Below are 25,455 nucleotides of genomic sequence, written 5' to 3' on the forward strand. Positions count from 1 at the left end.
TGTCTGCACCATCTGTTCAGCCAGATCATTTGCTTGGCGATGGCATGGGGCAATGGTGACAGCTCGAATGAGGTTGCTTTTGGTGAAGTCCTTGGACTCGTCAGAGGTAAAAGCAGTTCCATTATCAGATATAATAGTATCTGGTGACAAATGAGTCATGAACAATTGATGCAGAGCAGTGATCGTTGCAGTAGTACTTAGCATGACACGCCATCATTGCATTTGTGGTGACATGACTGAAGGTGCTAAGTATCAGGGCGGTAGGCCTGTTAGTCTGTATCCACAAAAACAACAAGGAGTCCAGTGGCACCTTAAAGACTAACAGATTTATTTGGGCATAACATTGCGTGGGTAAAAAGCCTCTCTTCTTCAGATGCATGGAGTGAAAATTATAGATGCAGGCATTATATAATGACACATGAAGAGAAGGAAGTTACCTCACAAGTGGAGAACGAGTGTTGACTGGGCCAATTCGATCAGGGTGGATGTAGTCCACTCCGAATAATAGATGAGGAGGTGTAAATTACAGAAGAGACAAAGCTGCTTTTGTAATGAACCAGCCACTCCCTATTCAAAACCAATTAATGGTGTTAAATTTGCAAATGAATTTTAGTTCTGCTGTTTCTTTTTGAAGTCTGTTTCTGTACGTTTTTTTTGTTCAAGTATACCTACTTTTAAATCTGTTATGGAACGTCCAGAGAGATTGAAGTGTTCTCCTACTGGCTTTTGTATGTTACCATTCCTGATGTCCAATTTGTGTCATAGAAACATAGAATCATAGAATCTCAGGGTTGGAAGGGACCTCAGGAGGTCATCTAGTCCAACCCCCTGCTCAAAGCAGGACCAAACCCAACTAAATCATCCCAGCCAGGGCTTTGTCAAGCCTGACCTTAAAAACCTCTAAGGAAGGAGATTCCACCACCTCCCTAGGTACCCATTCCAGTGCTTCACCACCCTACTAGTGAAAAAGTTTTTCCTAATGTCCAACATAAACCTCCCCCTCTGCAACTTGAGACCATTTTTCCTTGTTCTGTCATCTTCTACCACTGAGAACAGTCTAGATCCATCCTCTTTGGAACCCCCTTTCAGGTAGTTGAAAGCAGCTATCAAATCCCCCCTCATTCTTCTCTTCTGCAGGCTAAACAATCCCAGTTCCCTCAGCCTCTCCTCATAAGTCATGTACTCCAGCCCCCTAATCATTTTTGTTGCCCTCCGCTGGACTCTCTCCAATTTATCCACATCCTTCTTGTAGTGTGGGGCCCAAAACTGGACACAGTACTCCAAATGAGGCCTCACCAGTGCTGAATAGAGGGGAATGATCACATCCCTTGATCTGCTGGAAATGCCCCTACTTATACAACCCAAAATGCCATTAGCCTTCTTGGCAACAAGGGCACACTGTTGACTCATATTCAGCTTTTCATCCACAGTTACCCCTAGGTCATTTTCTGCAGAACTGCTGCCCAGGCATTCGGTCCCTAGTCTGTAGCAGTGCATGGGATTCTTCGATCCTAAGTGCAGGACTCTGCACTTGTCCTTGTTGAACCTCATCATATTTCTTTTGGCCCAATCCTCTAATTTGTCTAGGTCCCTCTGTATCCTATCCCTACACTCCAGCATATCAACCACTCCTCCCAGTTTAGTGTCATCTGCAAACTTGCTAAAGGTGCAGTCCACACCATCCTCCAGATTGTTAATGAAGATATTGAACAAAACCGGCCCCAGCACCGACCCTTGGGGCACTCTACTTGATACCGGCTGCCAACTAGACATGGAACCATTGATCACTACCCGTTGAGCCCGACCATCTAGCTAGTTTTCTATCCACCTTACCATCCATTCATCCAGCCCAGACTTCTTTAACTTGCTGGCAAGAATACTGTGGGAGACTGTATCAAAAGCTTTGCGAAAGTCAAGGAATAACATGTCCACAGCTTTCCCCTCATCCACAGAGCCAGTTATCTCATCATAGAAGGCAATTAGGTTAGTCTGGCATGACTTGCCCTTGGTGAATCCATGCTGACTGTTCCTGATCACTTTCCGTTCCTTTAAGTGGTTCAGAATTGATTCCTTGAGGACCTGTTCCATGATTTTTCCAGGGACTGGTGTCCATTTATTCTTTTACATAGAGACTGTCCTGTTGGGCCAATGTACGTGGCAGAGGGGCATTGCTGGCACATGATGGCATATATAACATTATTAGACGTTCAGGTGAATGAGCCCTTGATTGTGTGGCTGATGTGGTTGGTCCTCTGATGGTGTCGCTAGAGTAGATATGGGGACAGAGTAGGCAATGAAGTTTGCTGCAGGGATTGGTTCCTGGGTTAGTGTTTCTGTGGTGTGGTGTGTAGTTGCTGGTGAGTATTTTCTTCAGGTTGGGAGGCTGTCTGTAAGCAAGAACTGGCCTGCCTCCCAAGGTCTGCGAGGTGAGGGATTGTTTTCCAGGATAGGTTGTAGATCATTGATGATGTGCTGACGAGGTTTCAGCTAGGGGCTGTACGTGATGGCCAGTGGTGTTCTGTTATTTTCCTTGTTGGCCCTGTCCTGTAGTAGGTGATTTCTTGGTACCTGTCTCACTCTGTCAATCTGTTTCCTCACTTCCCCAGGTGGGTATTGTAGTTTTAAGAATGCTTGATAAAGATCTTGCAGGTGTTCGTGTGTTTCTGAGGGATTGGAGGGAATTTGGTTGTATCTTTGGGCGTGGCTGTAGACAATGGATCATGTGATGTGCCCTGGATGGAAGCTGGAGTCATGTAGGTGAGTATAGTGGTCAGTAGGTTTCCGGTATAGGGTGGTGTTTATGTGACCATAACTTATTTGCACTATAGTGTCCAGGAAGTGGATCTCTTCTCTGGACTGGTCCAGGCTGAGGTTGATGATGGAGTGGAAATTGTTGAAATCCAGGTGGAATTCTTCAAGGGCCTCCTTCCCGTGGGTCCATATGATGAAGATGTTATCAATGTAGCACAAGTAGAGGAGGGACACTAGGGGGCGAGAGCTGAGGAAGCGTTGTTCGAAGTCAGCCATAATAATGTTGGCATACTGTGAGGCCATGCGGGTACCCATAGCAGTGCCGTTGACTTGAGGGTATAAAGTTGTCCCCAAATCTGAAATGGTTGTGGGTGAGGACAAAGTCACAAAGCTCAGCCACCAGGTGTGTTGTGGCCTTATAGTCCATCCTCATGGGGAATATTGGTGTAAAGATCTTCTACATCCATGGTGGCCAGGATGGTGTTTTTGGGAAGATCACCAATGCAACATAGTTTCTTCAGGAAGTCAATAGTGTCTTGAAGATAGCTAGGAGTGCTGGTAGCATAGGGTCTGAGGAGCCAGTCCAAATAGCCAGATAATCCTGTTGTAAGAGTGCCAGTGCCTGAGATGATGGGGCGTCCAGGGTTTCCAGGTTTATAAATCTTGGTCGGGACTCCAGGGGGGTGTCTGTGTAGATTTGTTCCCGTGCTATAGCAGGGAGTTTCTGAAGGCATTAGCTTGTTATTGGAGAGAATTCCTAGGTGTCTCTTATAGTCAGTATGAATCTCAAACACAGACTGTAAATGTAGTTGTGGAATTTCTTGGCTGCAGCAACGGCAGTGAGATCATCTTTATCAATTTGTGCATAATTTCTCTCAGACCATAGAGGTGCCTCTTTTTTTTCTGGAAAGGGATGGCTGAGAATGGCTCCAATGCCATAATGTAATACATGATAGGTAATGATCAATGGCCTCAGTTTGTCGTAGTGAATGAGGATGGAGTCAAACGTCAGTAACTTCTTGACATTCCTGAAGGCTTCTGTGTGCTGGCAAGTCCATTTCCTTGGAGCTCCCTTGTCAAGAAGGTGATGAAGAGGTTCATTAACTGTTGCCTTTTTTGGAAAATATGGTGGTGGAAGTTTTGCCTGGATTTGAGGGGTGTGTGTAGCTCAGAATGTGATCAAGCTAATTGCAATCATATCATGTGCATTCTGCCACTATGACTTAATAAAATAGAACACCACATACATTCGACAAAGTGGGTATTCACCCACGAAAGCTCATGCTCCAATATGTCTGTTAGTCTATAAGGTGCCACAGGACTCTTTGCTGCTAACACCACATAGTTAAGGGTTAATTTGAATAAGCAGGCATCTGAAGGCAAGGTCAAATGCTAGCTGTACGCTGGCAGTTTCTGCTAATCAGAATGGGCGGAGGGGAGAGAAAAAGTCAACAATTGAGACTGAAAGTAAATAAGTGGAAGAGAACCATGAATCTGGGTGCCTTTGATAAAGAATCTTATTATGATTGAGATTGTTAGGAATGTTTGTTGATAAATAGTTTTTTGATGTAAGGAGACAGCAATGATTCAGTAGGGGTCACTATGAGCTATGTGTTTTGTAAAAATTCGTTATTAAGAGGGCTAGATATAGAATGTACTTTGGAGCAGTCCTTTGAAGGTGTTGATAATGGGGTTGGTACCCACCTCTCATGAGTGCCCCCTTCTGGTTGAGTGTGTCTGTGTTCTTTAGTTCTGGTGACCCCTTTCAGTGGTTCTCAGGTGGGTTTGTCAGTGACACAGTGCTCCGGCCGAGTCACACAGTCTGCCTGTTAACCAGCATAAACCTATTTTGGGTATACGGTCCACCGGGGCCTATCTCAGTATCCCTCTGCTGGTCTCCCTCTCTAGCCCTCCCTGGGCTTTGGTCTTTAAGTAGTCCAGACCTGGTATGGGGCTGTATCTCCAGGGCTTCCTCCATGGAACCCTTCCTGCAACCCTCCCCAGGCTGAATCCCTACTCAGTCCTAGCAACCAGCCAGGAGCTCCCTCAGTGCTCCCCCAGTCCCTGCTAGCAAACCATCCGTAGCACTGCTGGTCTTCCAGGCAGCTAGGACTGCAGTCCTTTATTCTGCTCCAAGCAGCAACTAACTACTGCTCTGCTCATGTATCTCCTTTTATATGGACCTCTTAAGCCCCTATTGGCTGCTTCCCCTGCAGCCACTCTAGCCTGCTTGGAGGACCACTCTACTGCTCTTTCCCAAAGGTGGTTGTGGCAGAACCCTGAGGTCTCCAGCAGGAGGCCTTTGGGTCTACTCCACCCCATCACAGTGTCCTAAGAGAGACATTTTTCCTGACACCTTTTCTCCCCAGCAGGTAAGCAACTGGCCACTGAAGACCAGCTGTCAATTACTCAATACCTGCTCAGAATTTAGGTAAATGTTTGGGATGTTCTATTCCTATTTCTTATGTCTCTGTGTGCTCAAATTAAATAAACTGTAGTTGTAAATAAGAGCATGCTTACTTGTATTAATTTTCATCAGCTGGAGCGCTATGTTCCCATTGAGTTATTCCTGACACTGCCTGCAGTGAAAAAGTTAAGTTACCACTGCTGTGGTTTCTGAAAACCCTGGGTAACAGAAGTTGAGCAATCCTAAAAAAAAATAAAGTTCTTGTTTGGATTTTGGATCATGGATTGCCCGTACCTTGTTTTCTGTTGGGTGGATACCATATGCATCAATAGCCTAAGAAGGTGATGCTTGTAGCTCCAAATTCACATTTTTCCTTCTTGATTCAAATACTTGACTTTGCAAATCAGCATAAGACTTCTTGAAGTTGCTTGGCAAGCTCATCCTTGATTGATACCATAATCAGGATGCGTCAAAATATACTTATAGCACCTGGAATTCTGGAAAGTACAGTTCCCGTGAACCATTGGAAAATTCCCAGTGCAATGGAAATCCCAAATTGGAGACCCTTGACTTGAAATTTTTAATGAGTGATCATCATCTGTGCATCTGCCGCATTTTTGTCAACAATCAGTTCTTACATTTTTGGGCAAGATTGAGTTTTGTGAAGACTTTTCCTCCAGCAAGAACAGGGAGCAGTTGGTTAAAAGCAGGCTCTGGGTAAGGGTGCTGTTTAAGTGCCTTGTTCAAAGTGCACTTATAATCTTCACAGATTCTCATGTTGCCATTTAGCTTGAGTATGGGTACTTGGTGTTGCCGATTTCATATCTGTAGCTGGCTCAAAGATTCCCTCTTCAATGAGACATTCTCATTCTGTGTCAGTCTTTGGACATAGGGCAAATGGTACATTCCTGACCTTCATGTGGATAGGCACGACTGTGGGATCCAGGTGAAAGAACTCTGGAGGTCCCTTGTAAGCTCTCAATTCTTCAGAAAACACTTGAGGGAATTCATCAGTGATCTTTCTCATTTATTCTTTGTTGATGGCATAGATGCCTTGCATGTTGATTGCCAGCTGTGTGAACCAGTTTCTGTCTAAAATACTTTTATGTTGACTTTTTGTGATGATGAGAGGCAATTCAAAGAGCCATAGCAAGTATTCACATTACAGCTTCTGATTAGGTCAACATTGTGTCCATTATAGTCTTGAAGGCTGCACAATGGATCTGACAACTTGGGAGGACAATGCAAGTAAAACTGACAGAATGTGTCTTCACTGATGATTGACGCTGCAGAACCAGAGTTGACTTCCATTTGTACTCATGGTAATTGATAAGCACTGTTGCAAATATTTCAGAACCTCAAGTTTCCTTGTTGTGGATGGCTCTAAATGTAGTAAAGCTTCTTGATATCATTGTTGAAGGAAGCATCAAGTATGTTCGATGCGCGAGGATAAGAATACTGGTCATTGTCCTTTTGTTTCATGCTTTTAACCTTTGATTGGCAGACTCTCTCAACGTGACCTTTCTTTTTGCAAAAATGGTTCTTCGTGCCTTTGAATTTCCAGGCAGAGTGTTGATGCTGTCCCCCTTAGCCTGAGCAGATGTTTAAGTGATTAATCTTGTCTGATTACATTAATGTGATTGAGTTCCCATTGTTCCTCTGAGTTTGTCGATGATGATGATCCTTCTGATTGTGAAGTGCAGCATTCATGTTGGTTGCCATCACACACATTTCCTCAGTGTGCAATGATGCTGTTTCGGCGGCCAAGGCCTTTTCCTGAGGGATGGTGAATGTCAAATTTGGCTCTGCAAGGAGATGGCATTGAAATGCTTTCTCCTGAACTCCACAGTCAGGGCAATCTTGCAGTATGTCAGAGAGAACATTACCAAAGTTACAATGTTCAGTGATGCAATGCAGTTTGGCAATATAGGCGACGATGCCCTCGTCAGCTCAATGATTTCATTTATGAAATTGAAATCTCCAAACAGTGACAGATGGCAGAGGTGAGAAATGTGCCTTCGGCAAAGTTATGATTTTGTTATATGTCTTGGTCTTGGGCAAAGCAGGCACAAAGTGATCTTATAATGAATGTCAAATATCTTGGATCCACAGACTGTCAAGAGAACAGCCTGTTTTGGTTAGCAGTCACTGATCTTATTTGCTTCAAGATAATAAGAAAGTGTTATTGAATGAGAATGCCACGATTCAGGGTGACTTATGTTAAAGTCCTCAATGTATTCCGGCATGGTCATTTAAAGACAAAGGCAAACAACTTTGGTTCAGATGCCAAGGTGGCCCCTTTGAATACTTGCCGTTCATTTCTGAAATCACAATTTTCTACTGGGGTGGTTCTAGAATCCCACTGCTTGTGTTTAGTCTCCAATAGAATGCCATGCTCGTAGCCAGAAAAGTTAGGGGTTGTATTTGTGTGATGAGGAATACGTGTAATCTCTCACAGTCAGCAGCAACAATTAACTCTTATATTCTGTGTGTCATGAAAAGCAAATCTACAGATGAACTGGCCACTAGCAAAGAGGAGACTTCACTGAACGCCGAGCAAAATCCTTTTCTTCCAGCCGACAACTGGCCGGCACTAACAGCAGCGCCCCAGTGAGTGAATTCCCCTACGTAAAAATGTTCTCCTTTGCATACATAACATTCACATACATTGTTTTAACCAAAACTTGCACCCAGCTCAAACCACAAGCTCAAACGGGGGTGAAGCTGCAATAATTAACTATGGATCAGGGCCTCGGAATGGAAAGTGACTTTCATATTTGCTCCCCATTAAGATTGAGACACACAGACCTGAGCGACTGAACATCTCCTGCTTCTCTTTCATCAGGTTATAGTCAATCTCCTCGTACACGGCCTCAGAGAAGGGATCCAAGGGTCTTCTGGAGCCTGGAAACAAAGGGCAGGGTTTGCACAGGGTTATAGAAACCAGAAATGGGAAACCCTATAGGATCATCCAGCCCCTCCCCATGGGCCCAGTGCAGGACTGGTCCCTACAGCCCATTCCCACTGCTCTCTCCAGGCTCAATTTAAATGAGACGGGGACAACATCCCTTTCCACAAATTTCTTTGATGATGGCTCCAAAGGCTAGTTCACTGTAAGGAAGTTTCTTCACATTCAGCCAAAATGTTTCTTCTTTAATATCATCCCATTATTCATGGTTATTGCCCCTTGGAGCATCTTAAATAATTCATTCCCATGCTGGTATTTACACCTAGCTGCAAAATGGTGATAGCACTTTTTTTCCATACAGTTTAAGACCAGAAGGGATCATTAAACCATCTAGTCTGACCTCCTGTATAACACAGGCCTCTATATTTTATCCAGATACACTCATGTTTGAGCCCAAAGTCTTAGTTAGACTAAAGCATTTCAGTCCTCAGGAGAAAATACTGTGTGTGCCACAGGCAGAGTATGGGAGGGACTGAGGTACCACTAATGCCCAGCGTCCATGCAATGGAAGGGAATTGATTAGGCGAGAGAAGTCAGATGATCCTGGAAGGCGATTCTTGCTCCATGATCAGAGGAAGATGAAAATCGCCCAAAGTTCCTTTTTTGCCAATCTGACCTGCACAAAATTATTTCCTGACCCCAAATCTGGTGATCGGTTTGACTCTAAGCATGTGGAAAAGACACATCAACTAGGCGTCTAAGAAAGATTCTTCTGTCTACCATCTCAGAAATTGTTCCCCCTTCCTTCCTTTCCCAGCTACATAAACGAGCCTTGGGTCATGGCCCCTTCCTCCCTTCCCTGAGAACTGCTGATTAAGGGAACTTGTGACAACAAATTACTGCAAAGAAATGTATGTTCAAAGTAAAAATGTGTGTATAATATGCGTAATGCTGTAATCAGTCAATCGGGGGGGGGGGGGGTATAATCATAGTATGGGTGTTTCTATTACTTAATAAGAGGTTTTAGATTTTTGTAGCAGATGTAGGTGTTTACATACTAACAAATAAAAAGCATGAACTGTAACTAATCCAGTGCTTACTCGACCACTGGGTCAAGGTGGAACAAGTACCGCAATAAAGAAGCCTGGCTACTCAATCCAGCTCTGGGTCAGCTTGCTCATTCTTCTCTAACCTTATAGACATTGCCCTAATGCTAAACTGTGACTGTTATGTGTATGTTAATGGCAATCCTGTTCTCTATCTTCCTCCCAGGCTGCTGGGAGCTAATATCTGTAGAGTGTTTTATAGATGTAAAATCCTCTATAAGTGCCACTTATGAGTATAATACTGTATAATGCTCCTTTCCAGCATTTCTCCTTCCTAAGATTCTGCTTTCCACTGGATTTCTCTCTACAGATCTATATTCCTAGCTCAATTTTTTGTACCCTTTTTTGTCTGCCAATATTTCCAGTCTATGTAGGTCCCTTTCCATGTTGGCTCTCCACACTGATATTCAGAACCCCTCCTGTGACAGATATTGCAGCCCCACGCAGTATTTTTAGGAACCATTGTATGAAATCTGTGAATGGTTTAGGTATGGTTGTGTTTTACACCAAGGATGAGTGTTACCACAGGTCCTTCAGGAAGAAAAAACAATGGAGGATTATTGAGGTGAAATACTGAGATCTTAAACAATCCAGAGAGGTACCAGGCCTCGGAGCGATTTGCATGGACTGGTACAAACTGGATTACCAGAGACCAGGAGACAAAGAGAGGTTTTTGGTAGAAAAGGCTGAGTTTAAACAAACTCAGGGCCTTTGTTTTGATTCAGGAAATGAACAGGATCTTCTCCACATGGGAAGGCCAATGTTGTATGATTTGAAGGGACATTGCTGTACCAGGCTGCCCATGAGGAAGATGGGTGATTTCTGGTATGTTCAGTAAGTGTGGAGGAATTTTGTATTTTTTGTGTGTGTTTCTCTGTGAAGCTTTTATCCTACTAATAAGGTGCAGTCAGCTGAGAAAGAGTTGGGAGGTAATTTGTAAGTGCTGGCAATACACTGCTCATAGCACACAGAGAGATAGCACAGCATGGGGGCTGGCCTTTAAGCAGTCTGACTTATGGAGATATCACCGTGGAAGGCAGGGGGCTGTGCAGCATTTAGACCCTGGTCAGCAGGAGATGGGACGGGGCGCTTCTACCCAGAGACACGTGATGCCTGGAGCCTGAGGTGTTATTTGCCACTCTTGGAGTGCACCACAGGGAGGGAGCGAGGGGGATACAGGTGCAGTTTTCCTTAAACTGTGATGCTCCCTAGCTAATATCATCTCCAAATTCCATGGCTGGGTTGTTCCACTGCCAGACAGTTAATGAAATATTAAATGAGAGAGGAGTTAACAGGCATCCCACTCAGCCTGGTATCACCCCCTCACCCTGACACCCTGCAACCCCGCTGCTATTGCAGAGGTATTTCACACAGCGACACAAATCAGCACCCACCTCTGCGCTGTGCCCTGGCACTTCGCACCTGCGCCCCCAGAATGATTAAGACCAGGCAGAGCAGGGCCCCCAGGATAATGCAGACGACCATGGGCACCGTGACTCTCCCACTGTCAGAGGACAGAGGACGGCGTGGGGGAGCTGGATGGAAATGAACAAGCAACAGAGAGAGATTATCCTGTGAGAGTCGCGGGGAGGGGGGGACCAAGGAGCTCCCCAGTCACTTATTGCATGGCCCAGGACAGCAGGGTAATGGGCGGGGACACAGTCTGTGAACCATGGGGGCAGCTCATGGGCTGCTGTTTAAATCATGGGCCCTGCCCTGTCAGCTGGAATCAGCAGACAGGAATCCTCTGGCTCAGCAAGCCCTGCAGGTCCCACCTGGGTGTCCTTCGCCCTCAGATGTCACAGGCCATGGAAAGGAGCTCCTTCCCTCAGGCTGCAGCTTGCAGCTCCTCCTCTGTGACCCAGCACCAGGGGCATTTGACCTTTGATGGAGAAGGGGGATGGTTTACCTGGGATATTTGGTGAATCTGTTGTCTGTGTCACACCTGCAAAGGGAAAGGGAGGAGAGTTGGAGTCTGGAGCAAGGGGGAAGTGACATGTTTGTTACCAGGGGGAACCTCACCTCTGAGAGTCCCTGGTTGTCTCCCGCTGTCACCTCCACAAGCTCCCTCCCAGTATGTCATAAACAGATAGTTAAGGGTTAAGGTCTCTTTTACCAGTAAAGGGTTAACAAGCTCAGTAACCTGATGAACACCTGACCAGAGGACCAATCAAGGGACAGGATAATTTCAAATCTTTGTGGAGGAAAGCCTTTGTCTGTGTTCTTTGTTTGAGTTGTGTGCTCTCTTTGGATCTAAGAGAGGCCAGACATGTCTCCAAGTTCTCCTGAAGTATTTCCTACTATCCAGTATAGTGAGTATTAGAAAGGCGAATTAGTCTTATAATTTGATTTCTACATTTGCAATTGTGTGTTTGCTGAAGGAAATTCTTTATTTCTGTTTGCTGTTACTCTCATTATTCTGAGGAGGAGGGAGGGGAAGTCTCTCCAGTTTTTATAAGTCAGACCCTGTGATATCTTTCCATCCTGGTAATACAGAGATAGTGTACTTTTTTTCTTTCTTTAATAAAATTGTTTCTTTTTTAGAACTTGATTGATTTCTTCCCTTGTTTGGATTTTCAGGGGAACGGGAGGGGGAAAAAGTGAATCCCTCTTTGTTTGATTCAAGGAGTTTGAATCAAGGTATTTTTCCCAAGGACTAGGGGAAAGGGAGAGGGGATAGGGAATCCCTCTTTGTTTGATTCAAGGAGTTTGAATCAAGGTATCTTTCTCCAGGACTAGGGAAGGGGAGAGGGAGGGGAGTCCCTCTTTGTGTTGAGTCAAGGATTTGACTGGGTGTGTAATCTCTCCGGAGCAGGCTGGAGAGAGGGAAGGTGGGGGAGGGGAACTGGCTGTTTCTCTCTCTCTGGTGAGATTCAAGGGGTTTGAATCTTGGTTCCCCAGGGGAAGTTTGGGGGACAGGCAGTGTGTTACCCACTTTAAACTTAACTGGTGGCAGTAAGAACCAAATCTAAACTAGGATTTTAGTTTAGAGGAGTCCATGCAGGTCCCCATCTTGGAACCCAACAGCTCCAAGTGGGGGAGGAGACCTATGACACAGTAGCACAGGGCCTGTTTGTTAATGATTTAGGGCCCAAGTCCCTTGTTCTCTGTGGAATGATGAGGATGCTACTAATAAACAAGCACACTGGGGTCTGTGATGGATGCAGGGGCTGTGTGGGCTGATGCTTGAGCCAATCTGACCCCACAAAGGTTCCACCCCACAGCATCCAGGATGCTCCTGCACACAGGAGATAGGAGGGTCTAGTCTGGTACCAAGGCAGGAGTGGGTGGGCTCATCCATCCTCCTCCCTGAAAATTACAGTAGCAGAAATATCTCCTGTCACTCACCTGAACAATTCACAGCAGCATCTTCCTTATGGTCACAGTTACTCTCACCCCAGGACTTGGAACAACAGTCCCAGAGAGATGACTCTGTCCCTCTGCAGTTCACCTTCTCTACCCAGATGGGACCAGTCCCCTCACCGAATGCAGCCTCGCGCGGGGCAGATACAGCAGTTCCACAGCCCAGTTGTTTACACACAACGTTAGCATCTGCCATGTCCCAGGAGTCACCACAAACTGTTCCCCAGGAGCCACGGTACCAAACCTCCACTCTGCCCAAGCATCTGTCCTCTCCTCCCACGACACGTAACTTCTTCTGGTCTGGAAATGCAGAAACCTCACATGTTACTGGAACAGCTGGGAAAATCCTTAGGGACCAAGAGGGAGACACAGAGAAGCAGAGATACCTGTACAGCTTGTAGAGTTCGGGCATTTGGTAGGTTTCCCTTTCCTTCCTATGGAGAGAAAGCTGAGGTGAGTGGATCGGGCAGTGTGTGCAATGCAGGTTCGAATAGGGTTTATCAGTATTTCACACCACTAATACCAGTGTGCTATAAATTGACTGAAAGCCAAAATCTGGGTTATTGAATAATTAATTATTCAGCTGTTACTCTGGATTTTGCAGTCTTTAAGCAGCTCCCTGCTGGCAGGTGTGTCTCTTTATGTAACTGGCAGGACAGTATCTAATTCTCCTCTAGCTCTGCCTGTGACAAGGGCCCTGACCCCTCTGCCCAGAGATTGGAATGGAAACAGACACCTGACGTGAAACTCACCCTCATTACCGCAGGAACCAACAGAAGAGGAAAGTAAAATAGAGAGGGGGCTGTATAGGAGCTGCAAGTCTGAACTTCCCCACACAGAAAGGCAGTGTCGTCCAGTGGTTATGATGCTGCAGTTGGACTTAAAAGGCTGGGGTTCTATTTTTGTTTTTGCAACAGATCTGCTGTGTGACTTGGGCAAGTTCCTTCACCTCTCTATCATCTGTTTCTCCTCCCACTCCTCTGGTCTATCTTGACTGTAAACTCTGTATGGCAGGGCCTCTCTCGATTTGTGTTTTGACAGTGCCTGGGACAATGAGGCCTTTGGGGATTTTAGGTGTTACCATAACATAAATAATACTTGAGACACAGATCTACCTGTGATTGTTATTCCTTGGAAGAGGTATAACCAGAAAGGCACACTAATCATGTTCTTTAATGGGTAACACTTCCTGGCTCTTACCAGAGGCCTGAGCGAATGCTCATTAAGGCACCATGGGTGACCTTGGGACACTTTATCTCTCTGTGTCTCTATTCCCTGTCTGTAAAATGAGGGTAATAATGCTCTCCTGAAAGGCTCTGCTGCTGTGTGAGTGAGACTTGAGAGATCAAGATTCTGATCCCAATAACAAGGATTGCAAAGGGCTTAGAATTTGTTCATGCTAATTAACCACTGAAACAATTTACCAAGGGATATGGGGAGTCTTCTTGATATGAAGTCATTAAATCAAGAATGGACGTGTTTCTAAAAGATCTGCTCTAGCTCCACTAAAATTTACTGGCTTGGTGCAGGAATTCCTGGCTGATATTTTAGCCTGTGATATTCAGGTCAGATTAGAAGATCCTAACAGTCTCTTCAGCCCTTAAAATCTGTGATTCCGTGACTTCACTGGGTGTTGGATTAGGCCCTAATATTGGTTGCGGTGAATTGTATGTCTTTGTAATAGCAATGTCCATGTTTGTTATTAACATGCCACATTACTATTTCTAAGAGCCTCAGATACTGAAAATAAGTTTGTACCATTGCTGAGAATGTTATATAGCTATAGATATAGATTGATATAATTGCGTATTCTGTTACTTTTCACTAGATCTTTTTATCAAATACACATTTATTTATAATGTGTATATATATATTTGTATGTATTTGATAAAAAGATCTAGTGAAAAGTAACAAAATATAATAATTATATCAAAATCTTTCAGTGAGCGAGACCTGACTGTTGAGTGTGTGTGTGTGTGTGTGTGTGTGTGTGTGTGTGTGTATATATATATATATATATGTTAGCAATTTACCTTCACAAGCAATATGGGTTTCTTCTACTCTGCTACACGATTGTTGTTTCCAAGGGTCTGATGGGCATTGCCAAAGGGAGATGTGCTGCTTATCACACCGAACACCATCCACCCAGGTAGGGCCAGAGCCGCTTCCATTTTTTAACTCTGTCAAAAGTGTCCCTCTGTCTCCACAGTCCAAGTGTTTGCATATAAGTGCCATGGTGACGGCATCCATAGGACTGTTGCAAACACTGCCCCAAATCCCATTGTAGAAAACCTCCAGTCGCCCAGCACAGTCACTGCCACTCACCAGTCTCAGATCCGTGAATTCTAGGAGGAAATGCACAAGTTGAGTGTGAAGTTTTCTGATTCTGAAACTCACTGGGATTTAAAGGCTGAAATCCCAGAGATCACTAACAACCCTGCCTATTCTTCTACAGAAGAATCAGAGACATTCTTTTAGAGACCAGTGACAGGCCCATGAGCAATGAAATTATTATTAAAAAGACACCATTTACCAACAGTTGCAAACAGTGGTACCCAAAATTCAGAAATTAATTTGACATTTGCAGTACCTCTTGGTATTAACTGTTGGCAATGCTGAATTTTTAATGGTGACCACTGCAAGTGGGTAGGTAGCCGAGAGAGAGAAAAAGGAAAAAGGAGATAAACTTTCTGACATCCTCAGCTCACTCCTCAGACACCCATATAATTCATGAAGTCCCCTGATTATCAGACCCATGGGACAATTCAGAGAACAGACCTGAGCAGAGAACTCCTGCATCCTCTTTGTGTCTGCAGTTGTGCTGGCCCCAGCCTCTGGAAGGACAGTCCCAGAGATTGGATTCGTTCCCAGAGCAGTTCACATCATCCAGCCAGATCTGCCCAGATCCTTGCCCATAATGAGCAGAGACAGTTGCATTGATGGCGTGTCCACATCCCAGTTGCTTGCAAATGACATTGGAGTCTGACAGATCCCAGGAATCATCACAGACTGTCCCCCAGCTGCCATTGTAATAAATCTCCACTCTCCCGGCACAGCGACCTGCCCCATTCACCAGTCTTATCCGCCTGCTCCCTGCAGGGATAGATCCCAGCTGTTAATGTGCAATATAATGATAACTAAACAGCTTCCATGCAAATCAAAGATGATGCTACAGTGGCTGAGATACTGAAAAATGTGTGTCTTTAGCAAGAAACATAAAGAGAATAAGTCAGTAAAATTAGGAACTGCTGAAGACTTTGTGAAGAAACTTCTGATAAAAGCATTTAAGGGGACAGGACCTAACCCTGAACCCTTAGTCATCTGAGTCATCCTTATGGAACAGCTCATGAAAGTAAGAACTACTAGTGAAGCTAAAGCTTTGCAGAATCAGCTCCTACTTGGAAAACATGAACATTTTCAAAAAGTTCTTCAATAAGCATTTTAAGGCTGTTCAGGAAATTTCAGATTAACAAATTTACCCAAAATTCCAATTTTCCTTTACATTGTTACAGAGTTGGGAAGTTCCAGAAGCTTGGAGGAAATCAGACATGTTAGGACCCATTTATTTTCCAAATAAAAGAAGAAAAGCAGGGATACTTGTACTTATGGTAAAGTCTCAGATACTTAGGGCTCTATTCTAATGCTGCTGAAGTCAACAGCAAAGCTCTCTGTAGCAGAGTGGATACCCACTCATGCCCTGAAGGGCTTGAAATCAGCCCTGAAAGAGGGCTGCAGTGATAAAAGCAGCCCTGGAGAGGGCTGCAGGTCTAAAAACTGGGCTGAGTGGGGAAGCGGCTGCAGCTGGGCCCATGCCCCAATCAGGCCACAGATGGCCTGTATAAAAAGGCTGTGAGCCAGAGGCCTCTCTGCATTCAGAGGGAGAAGGGCCTGGCTGCAGGGAGCTTAACCTAGTGCCTAGAGTGGAGTATGTCTGGGAAAGGCCAAGGGAGCTGGGGAGATCTGGCCTAGGAAAGCCCCAGGCTGCAGGCCTAGGATAAGTCAATGGGGCACTTGAGTTGCAGGAGGCAGCCCACGTAGTAGGCAAGGCAGAGGCAGCAGGTCCAGACCCCCCTTGCCTTTGATGAGTGGCTGATACATTACAGTCTGCCCCAGTGAACAGAGGCTAAGTGGTGACTGGTAGTAGCCAAGACTGAGGTGAGGTGGGGATTAGAGGGTTGGGGGTTCCCCACAGAGAGGAGACCTAGAGGCAGAGTGTGGGGGTATTACCAGGGGGCAGCACCCCAGATAAAAGGGAGGGACATGGGGCCAGCAGCAGTGGGACACTGGCATGCAGAGGATGCTCCAATAGCTAGATGAGCTAATTTCTGAAAAGACCAGCAGGATGTGCTGCTGGGGTGAGTCCTGCTCACTTACACGTTCCATGCCATAATGGGCCCTTACTGTGCTGAAGTTACCCTGCAACTGGAATGGGCATGAACAATGATTTCAGTGCAGTAACTGTACAGTGCATGATATAGATATTTATTTTTAAAACCTGTTATTTGAAGAAGGCCATTGTTTATTTAAACCCTCCCCAGAAAAGAATCATAAGAACACAAGAGCTGCCAGCCTGGGTCAGACCAGAATCCTGTCTCCAAAAGTGGCCTTTTCCAGAGCTTCAGGGGGAGTGTACAGAAGAGGGCAATTATGGAGTGACTAATCCTGTCCTCTGCTCTTGGCTTCTGGCAGTCAGAGGCTTAGAGTTGCTCTGAGCATGGGGTTGTGTCCCTGACCACCTTAGCTAATAACCATTGATGGACCAATCCTCCAGGAATTTATCCAGGTCTGTGTGAACCTATTTATACTTTTGTCCATCACAACATCCCATGGGTAGGCTGTGCATTGTGTGACAGAGTTCTGCCTCTTGTTTGTATTAAACCTGCTGCCTATCAATTTCATCAGGTGACACCTGGGTTTGGTATTGTGCAAATGGGTAAATAACACTTCTCAGCCGACAGGTGTGGAGGAGCACGTGGTTCGGACATTCCTTAGGGGAGGAACTATTAGGGGAGAATCTCTAAGTCCTAGTGAGGACAAGAGGTTGGAAAATGATAAAATACAGGCAAGGTCTGATCAGAAACTGTCAAATAAAAAAGAACCCCATTCAGTTACATCATGTAATGGCAGACAGCTAAAAGGAGACAAGTTTTTAAAGTGCTTATATCCCAGTGCTAGAAGTCTAAATAATAAAATAGGTGAACTAGAGTGCCTCATATTAAATGAGGATATTGATATAATAAGCATCACAGAAACTTGGTGGAATGAGGATAATCAATGGGATACAGGAATACCAGGGTACAAAATATATCGAAGGACAGAACAGGTCATGCTGGTGGGGGAGTGGCATTATATGTGGAAAAAGTGTAAGTAAAAATAGTAAATGAATCAAGTTATACCATAGAATCTCTATGGATAGAAATTCCTTGCTCTAATAATAAGAATATAGAAGTAGAGATATATTACTGACCACCTGACCAAGATGGTGAAAGTGACTGTGAAATGTTCAGGGAGATTAGAGAGGCTATTAAAATAAAAAAAACTCAATAAAAAATGGGGGATTTCAATTATCCCCATATTTACTGGGTACATATCACCTCTGGATGGGATAGAGAGATCAAGTTTCTTGACATCTTAAATGACTGCTTCTTGGAGCAGCTGATCCTGGAACCCAAAAAAGGAGAGGCAATTCTTGATTCAGTCCTAAGTGAAGGACAGGATCTGGTCCAAGAGGTGAATATATCTGGACCAATTGGTAATAGTGACTATAATATAATTAAATTTAATATCCCTATGGCAGGAAAAATACCACAGCAGCCCAACACTGTAGCATTTAATTTCAGAAAGGGGAACTACACAAAAATGAGGGGGTTAGTTAAACAGAAATTGAAAAGTACAGTGCCAAAAGTGAAATCTCTGCAAGCTGCATGGATGCTTTTTAAAGACACCATAATAGAGGTTCAACTTAAATATATACCTCAAATTAAAAAACATAGTAAGAGAACCAAAAAAGAGCCACCGTGGCTAAACAACAAAGTAAAAGAAGCAGTGAGCGGCAAAAAGGCATCCTTTAAAAAGTGGAAGTTAAATCCTAGTGAGGAAAATAGAAAGGAGCATGAACAATGGCAAATGAAGTGTAAAAATACAGCTATGAAGGCCAAAAAATAATTTGAGAAGCAGTTAGCTAAAGACTCAAAAAGTAATAGCAAATTTTTTTAAGTACATCAGAAGCAGGAAGCCTGCTAAACAACCGGTGGGGCCACTGGACAATCGAGATGCTAAAGGAGCACTCAAGGACTATAAGGCCATTACGGAGAAACTAAATGAATTCTTTGCATCGGTCTTCATGGCTGAGGATGTGAGGGAGATTCCCAAACCTGAGCCATTCTTTTTAGGTGACAGATCTAAGGAATTGTCCCAGATTGAGGTATCATAAGAGGAGGTTTTGGACCAGATTGATAAATTAAAAAGCAATAAGTCACCAGGACCAGACGGTATTCACCCAAGAGTTCTGAAGGAACTCAAATGTGAAATTGCAGAACTTCTAACTGTAGTCTGTAACCTATCATTTAAATCAGCTTCTGTACCAGATGACTGGATGGTAGCTAATGTGACATCATTTTTTTAAAAGGGCTCCAGCGGTGATCCCACCAATTACAGGCCTGTAAGCCTGACTTCAGTACTGGGCAAACTGGTTAAAACTCTAATAAAGAACAATATTGTCACATATAGATGAACATAATTTGTTGAGGGAGAGTCAACATTGTTTTAGTAAAGGAAAATCATGCCTCACCAATCTACTAGAATTAGAATCATAGACTTTAAGGTCAGAAGGGACCATTATGGTCATCTAGTCTGACCTCCTGATAACAGGACAGAAAATATCATGTTCCATCTATATAAATCCATGGTACGCCCACATCTTGAATACTGCGTGCAGATGATGTTGCCCCATCTCAAAAAACATATATTGGAATTGGAAAAGGCTCAGAAAAGGGCAACAAAAATGATTAGGGGTATGGAATGGCTTCTGTATGAGGAGAGATTAATAAGACTGGGACTTTTCAGCTTAGAAAAGAGATGGCTAAGGGGAGATATGATTGAGGTCCATAAAATCATGACTGGTATAGAGAAAGTAGATATGGAAGAGTTGTTTACTACTTCTCATAACACAAGAACTAGGGGTCACTAAATGAAATTAATAGGCAGCAGGTTTTAAACAAAAGGAAGTATTTCTTCACACAACACTGTCAACCTGTGGAACTCCTTGCCAAAGGATGTTTTGAAGGCCAAGACCATAACAGGGTTAAAAAAAGAACTAGATAAATTCATGGAGGATAGGTCCATTGATGGCTATTAGCCAGGATGGGTAGAAATTGTGTCCCTAGCCTCTGTTTGCCAGAAGCTGGAAATGGGCGACAGGGGATGGGTCACTTGATGATTACCTGTTCTGTTCATTCCCTCTGGGGCACTTGGCATTGGCCAATGTCGGAAGACAAGATACTGGGCTAGATGGATCTTTGGTGTGACCCAGTAGGGCCGTTCTTATGTTCTTATATTACTCACGTTCTCCACACTGTTCATTATTTTATAGACCTCTATCACATCACCCTTTTCTAAGCTAGACAGCCCTAATCTTTTCAGTCTCTCCTTGGACAGAAGCTATTCTGTACCCTTCAACATCCTTGTTGCCCTTCTCAGTACCTTTTCCAGTTCCACTATATCATTTCTGAGATGGGGTGAAAAGAACTTGACACAGTATTCAAGATATGGGGGGGACCACAGATTTACATAGAGGCATTGTGATATTTTCTGTCTAATTTTCTATCCCTTTCCTAATAGTTGCTAATATACTGTTAGCCCTTTTGATCATTGCTGAACATTGAGCAGCAGTTTTCAGAGAATTATTCACAGTGACTCCAAGATCTTTCTTTGGTGGTAACAGCTAATTTAGAATCCATCATCATATATGTAGGATTATTTTTTCTAATGTGCTTTGGTTTGCACTTATCAACACTGAACTTCACCTGCCATTTTGTTGGCCAATAACGCAGTATTGTGAGATCCCTCTGTAACCCCTCGTAGCCTGCTTTGCACTTAACTATCTTGAATAATATTATATCATCTACAAACTTTGCCACTTCACTGTTCACACCCTTTTCCAGATCATTTATGAATATGTTGAACAGCACAGCTACCAGAACAGATCCTTGGGGGATCCGTTGTTCGTGTCTCTCCAATGCAAAAACTGACCATTTATTCCTACCCTTTGTTTCCAATATTTCAACCAGTTACTGATCCATGAGAGGACCTTCCCTCTTACCTACCCCATGGCTGCTTAACTTCCCTAAGAGCCTTGATGAGGGACCCTGTCAAAGGTTTTCTGAAAATCCAAGTACACTGTATCAACTGGATCACCCTTGTCCACGTTCGTTGACTCCCTCAGAGAATTCTCATAGACTGGGGAAGCTTCCCTTTACAAAAGCTGTTTTGATTCTTCCCCATCAAATCACATTTATCTATGGGTCTGAGAAAGGGGAGCAGAGTGGGGCAGACAAACTGAGCCCCAGCTGGGTCTCATGAGCACCTTGGTTCTTACAAGAACACAGGCTCATTCTGTTCTTTTCCTGTTACTCCCCAGGGAAGCCCAGCTCACTTAATGTACAGTGAAGCAGAGGCCTGGTCTACACTAGGCTTTTAAACTGATTTTAGCAGCGTTAAACCGATTTAACGCCGCACCCGTCCACACTACGAGGCCCTTTATATCGATATAAAGGGCTCTTTAAACCGGTTTCTGTACTCCTCCCCGATGAGAGGAGTAGCACTAATATCGGTATTACCATATCAGATTAGGGTTAGTGTAGCAGAGGAAGAATCTCGAGATTCCACCCCATGACAGGCCAGGGCAAGCAGGCCAAGGCCTGATGTGGGTGCACTCAGAGACACCAGAAAGGGGAGGGAGGTGCAGCTAACCCTGTAACCGTGACAATGTTCCGTGAAAATGAAAAAAAGGTTGTGAAAATTTCCATAACAGAGAAACAGTTTTACATCTGAAAAAGTTTTGATTAAAAACTCAAGACAGACAGCGAGGTTGCTGCAGTGCATTAACCTATTCTGTGGTTGTGCTTTTGTCTGTACATAATACTATATTTTTACAATAAATGGGTCACAGTTTGATCCTCAGATCCACATATTTTCAAGATCTGATGAGATCACAGAACAAGGTGAGATATTTACAGGTCATAGGACAGATCGTGTTCCAATTGAACAAGGACAGGATGTTTGCAAGATGTCATGGTAAGTCACCTGAGCAAACGACGCCGACATCCTCAGCAATTCCTGGCTGCTCTGTCTCAGACATGGAGATGATGCAGAGTGTCAGATTACTCTCGTTTCCTGCACACTGGACCCTTCTCAGCCCCACGGGGCCTGTTCCTTGCTCAGTCTTAGGGAGGTTATAAGCTTTCTCAGCGACTCCGCACTCGAGCTGCCTGCACACCACGCTGGCATCATTCATGTCCCACTGCTCATCCAGCACTCTGCTCCACACACCATGGAGGGAAATCTCAACTCTCCCATCGCATTGGCTCTCTCCATTCATCAGTCTGAGCGATTCTGAACGACCTAGGCTCAGGAGAGATGGGAAATACACTGAATAACACTGCCTGTTGTACATTAGAAATAATGCAGAGTATGCAAGAAATTATGGAAAGTTTCTAACTAAGAGGGTATTAAGACAGTGATTGATGTGCATCACACGGTTAAAAGGAGTAACCTCTGCAGAAGGTAGTCTTCGTTTTTAATCTCTAAGTGTAGGGTGCTCTAAGGATTGTAACACCCAGTTGGACAGAGGGGCTTGTTAGCATATCCTGAGAGATGCTAGGCTCGCAGCTACACTCTATTTTTAGTGTGCCAGTGTCCTTGAGCTGAGAATGACATGCCCAGCAAAAAATGTAGACATACCTGTGGCCCAGCGAGTCCCCCAGTGGCAACCCTAACTCCATACCACAACTCTGCTCTGGCCTGACACACTCATTGTCCTAACTCACAGGTGTCAAAATGTGCATCTAAAAGGTGTTGTGTAAGGTGTTATTGTAATAAACAGTTAGTTAAGGGTTAAGGTTTTGTTTTTGACCTGTAAAGGGTTAACAAGCAGTACCTGCGGACACCTGACCAGAGGACCAATCAGGGACAAGATAATTTCAAATCCCTGTGGAGGGAAGTTTTTTTTTTCCTGTTCTTTGTTTTTTTAGAGAGTCTCTCTTGGGAGTTGAGAGAGTCCAGACATCTTAATCAAGTCCTCCCAGGTTTCTGCAATAAATTAGTTCTATTTGCAACCTAGCAAGTTCCAGTTTGTTAACTGTTTTACTGCCACTCATGATTGTGTGTCTTCTGGTGCTGGCCACACCCCTCTGCAGTCAGTAATATTTCTGGGTGGTTTGGTAGTGCTGGCCACACCCCTCTGCAGTCAGTGAACTGTCTGTGTTGCTTGCTTCAGTTCCTAACCCTGTCTATTATCGACTAATCAAAGAAAAATCAAATCTATTGTTTTGCAAATTGTGTTCTGCGGGAATGACTGTGCTTTTGACCAAGAAAGAAAAAAAATTCCCCCCCCTCCTCCCAAGAGCAAGACAAACCGGTTTAACCAGTGTCTCTTGCCCTTGCTAAGTAGCTCTCAGTATGGGGTCTCCTGAAACAAAGGCTTGTCAGAAAACTTTACCCCTCCTTTCCCTCCAAGGTGCTTTTTGAAGCAACCAGAAAGAAAACGAAAAGAAAAAATCCTTCTCTAACAAAGTATGTCAGAGGACTGTATTTCCTCCAGCTAAAGCTAGCTGAAAACTGCTCCAAAAACACTCTCCCCCTCCTTGCTCCCAAGAAGGTGGAAAACCTGTCTTGCAACTCTCTCTCGCAATTGCTAAGTATCCTCTCAGCAGGGAGTTCCTTGTAACAAAAGCCTGGTTAGAAAAACTGTATTCCCTTCAGCCAACCTAGCTGAAACTCCTTCTAACCCTGAAAACTGCTTTAAAACTGCCTTTTGGTAGAAATGCCTTGCCTCTGTATGGCTCTCAGGTTCGTCACCTCTGCCAACCATGTCATAGGTTTCACCCCCACTTAGAGCTGTTGGGTTCCAATATGGGGACCTGCATGAATTTATCTCTAAACTAAAATCCTAGTTTAGATCTGGTAAAAGCTGCCACCACCCAATAAGGTATGTGTATTGGGACACAGTCCTTCCCCAAAATCCTTGGGGATCCCAAGAGCCCCAAATCCATGGAGTTCTTACACCTAGGAGAAATAAACCATTCCCCCCTGCTTCCTTCCCCCTCCCTTTTCCTAGGAGAGATACCGGAATCCAACTACAGAGGGATACCTCCCTCCTCCCCTTTCCCTGAGAATCCACCCAAGGAAAGATCAACCAAATCCTTTACAGAAAAGATTTATTAAAGAATAAAAAGAAAGTAACTGTCTCTGTAACCAAGATGGAACAATACACAGGGTCTAAACTTATCAATCTCTGGAGAGAATTCCCCCTCCCTTCTTTCTCAGTAAAAGCAATAACAGTACAGAATTAAAGAAATTCTATAGCAAAACACAGAATTGCAAATACAGAAATAAAAGTATAAGAATACTAGTTCCTTGCTAATACTCACTAGCTTGAATAGAAGAATTTATTGCAGAAACCTGGGAGGACTTGATTAAGATGTCTGGACTCTCTCAACTCCCAAGAGAGACTCTCTAAAAAAACAAAGAACAGGAAAAAAAAACCTTCCCTCCACAGGGATTTGAAATTATCTTGTCCCTGATTGGTCCTCTGGTCAGGTGTCGGCAGGTACTGCTTGTTAACCCTTTACAGGTCGAAAACAAAACCTTAACCCTTAACTAACTGTTTATGACAGTTATACAAACTGGTATCTCGCTGGTCATTAATATTGTTGTGTGGTGTATGAACAGGTAGGGTTGCCAACTTTTCAATTGCATAAAACTGAACACCTTTGCCCTGCCCCTCCCCTTCTATGAGGCCCTGCCCCCACTCACTCCAGCCCCCCTCCCCCCATCACTCGCTCTCCTCCATCCTCACTCACTTTCACTGGGTTGGGGTAGGTGGTTGGGGTATGGGCTCCACCTGGGGGTGCAGGATCTGGCATGCGGTTGGGGATGAGGGGTTTAGGATGCAAGAAGGGACTCCAGGCTGGGGCCAAGGGGGTTGGGGTTTGGGAGGGGGTGCAGGCTCTGGCTGAGGGTGTGGGCTCTAGGGTGGAGCCAGGAATGAGGGATTTGGGATGTAGTAGGGGTTCAGGGCTGGGGCAGGAAGTTGAGGTACAGAAGGTGGTTCGGGGTGCAGGCTCCAGGAGGGAGTTTGGGTGCAGGAAGGCACTGAGGCCTGGGGCAGGGGATAGAGGTGCAAGTGTGGGTGTGGACTCTGGTAGGTAGTTTGGGTGCAGGAATGGGGCTCAGGGCTTGGGTAGGAGATTGGGGTGCAGGTTCCAGGAGAGAGTTGGGTGCAGGAGGGGGCTCAGGGCTGTGATAGGGGGCTGGGGCGTGGGCTGTGGGATGGAGTTAGGGTGAAGGAGGGGGCTCAGGTCTGGGCCAGGGGATTGAGGTGGCGGTAGGGGTGAGGTCTGGGAGGGAATTAGGGTGCAGGATGGGGTTATGACCTGGGGCAGGAGGTTGGGGTGCAGGTGGAGGTTTGGGGTGTGGGCTCCGGCCGAACGGTGCTTACCTCAGGCCGCTCCCAGTCATTGAGGCAGTGGGGCTAAGGCAGGCTCCCTTCTTGCCCTGACTCTGCGCTGCTCCCCGAAGCGGCCGGCATGTCCGGTCCCTAGGCAAAGGCAAGGCCAGGTGGCTCTCTGCGGTGCGCACCGCCCGCCCCCACAACTCCCATTGGCTGCAGTTCCTGGCCAATGGCAGCTGCGGAGCCAGCG

At 44.9% G+C, this 25,455-nt stretch overlaps 1 protein-coding gene across 1 annotated transcript in view; it reads right to left on the reverse strand.

Annotated features, from left to right (window-relative positions):
• The window catches only part of LOC120392556 (antigen WC1.1-like), a 127,240-nt gene that overhangs the window by 7,625 nt on the left and 94,160 nt on the right, over positions 1-25,455 (reverse strand). Inside the window, exons 4-11 of the mRNA XM_039517370.1 lie at positions 21,839-22,156; positions 15,314-15,628; positions 14,569-14,880; positions 12,922-12,969; positions 12,521-12,835; positions 11,082-11,117; positions 10,567-10,707; positions 7,967-8,062 (exon numbers count right to left, since the gene is read on the reverse strand). Of these exons, the coding sequence (XP_039373304.1) occupies positions 7,967-8,062; positions 10,567-10,707; positions 11,082-11,117; positions 12,521-12,835; positions 12,922-12,969; positions 14,569-14,880; positions 15,314-15,628; positions 21,839-22,133 (1,558 nt within the window). The 5' untranslated portion in view covers positions 22,134-22,156. The remainder of the gene's footprint in view (positions 1-7,966; positions 8,063-10,566; positions 10,708-11,081; positions 11,118-12,520; positions 12,836-12,921; positions 12,970-14,568; positions 14,881-15,313; positions 15,629-21,838; positions 22,157-25,455) is intronic.

This window comes from Mauremys reevesii, unplaced genomic scaffold, assembly GCF_016161935.1.
Source record: "Mauremys reevesii isolate NIE-2019 unplaced genomic scaffold, ASM1616193v1 Contig10, whole genome shotgun sequence".
Lineage (NCBI taxonomy): Eukaryota > Metazoa > Chordata > Testudines > Geoemydidae > Mauremys > Mauremys reevesii.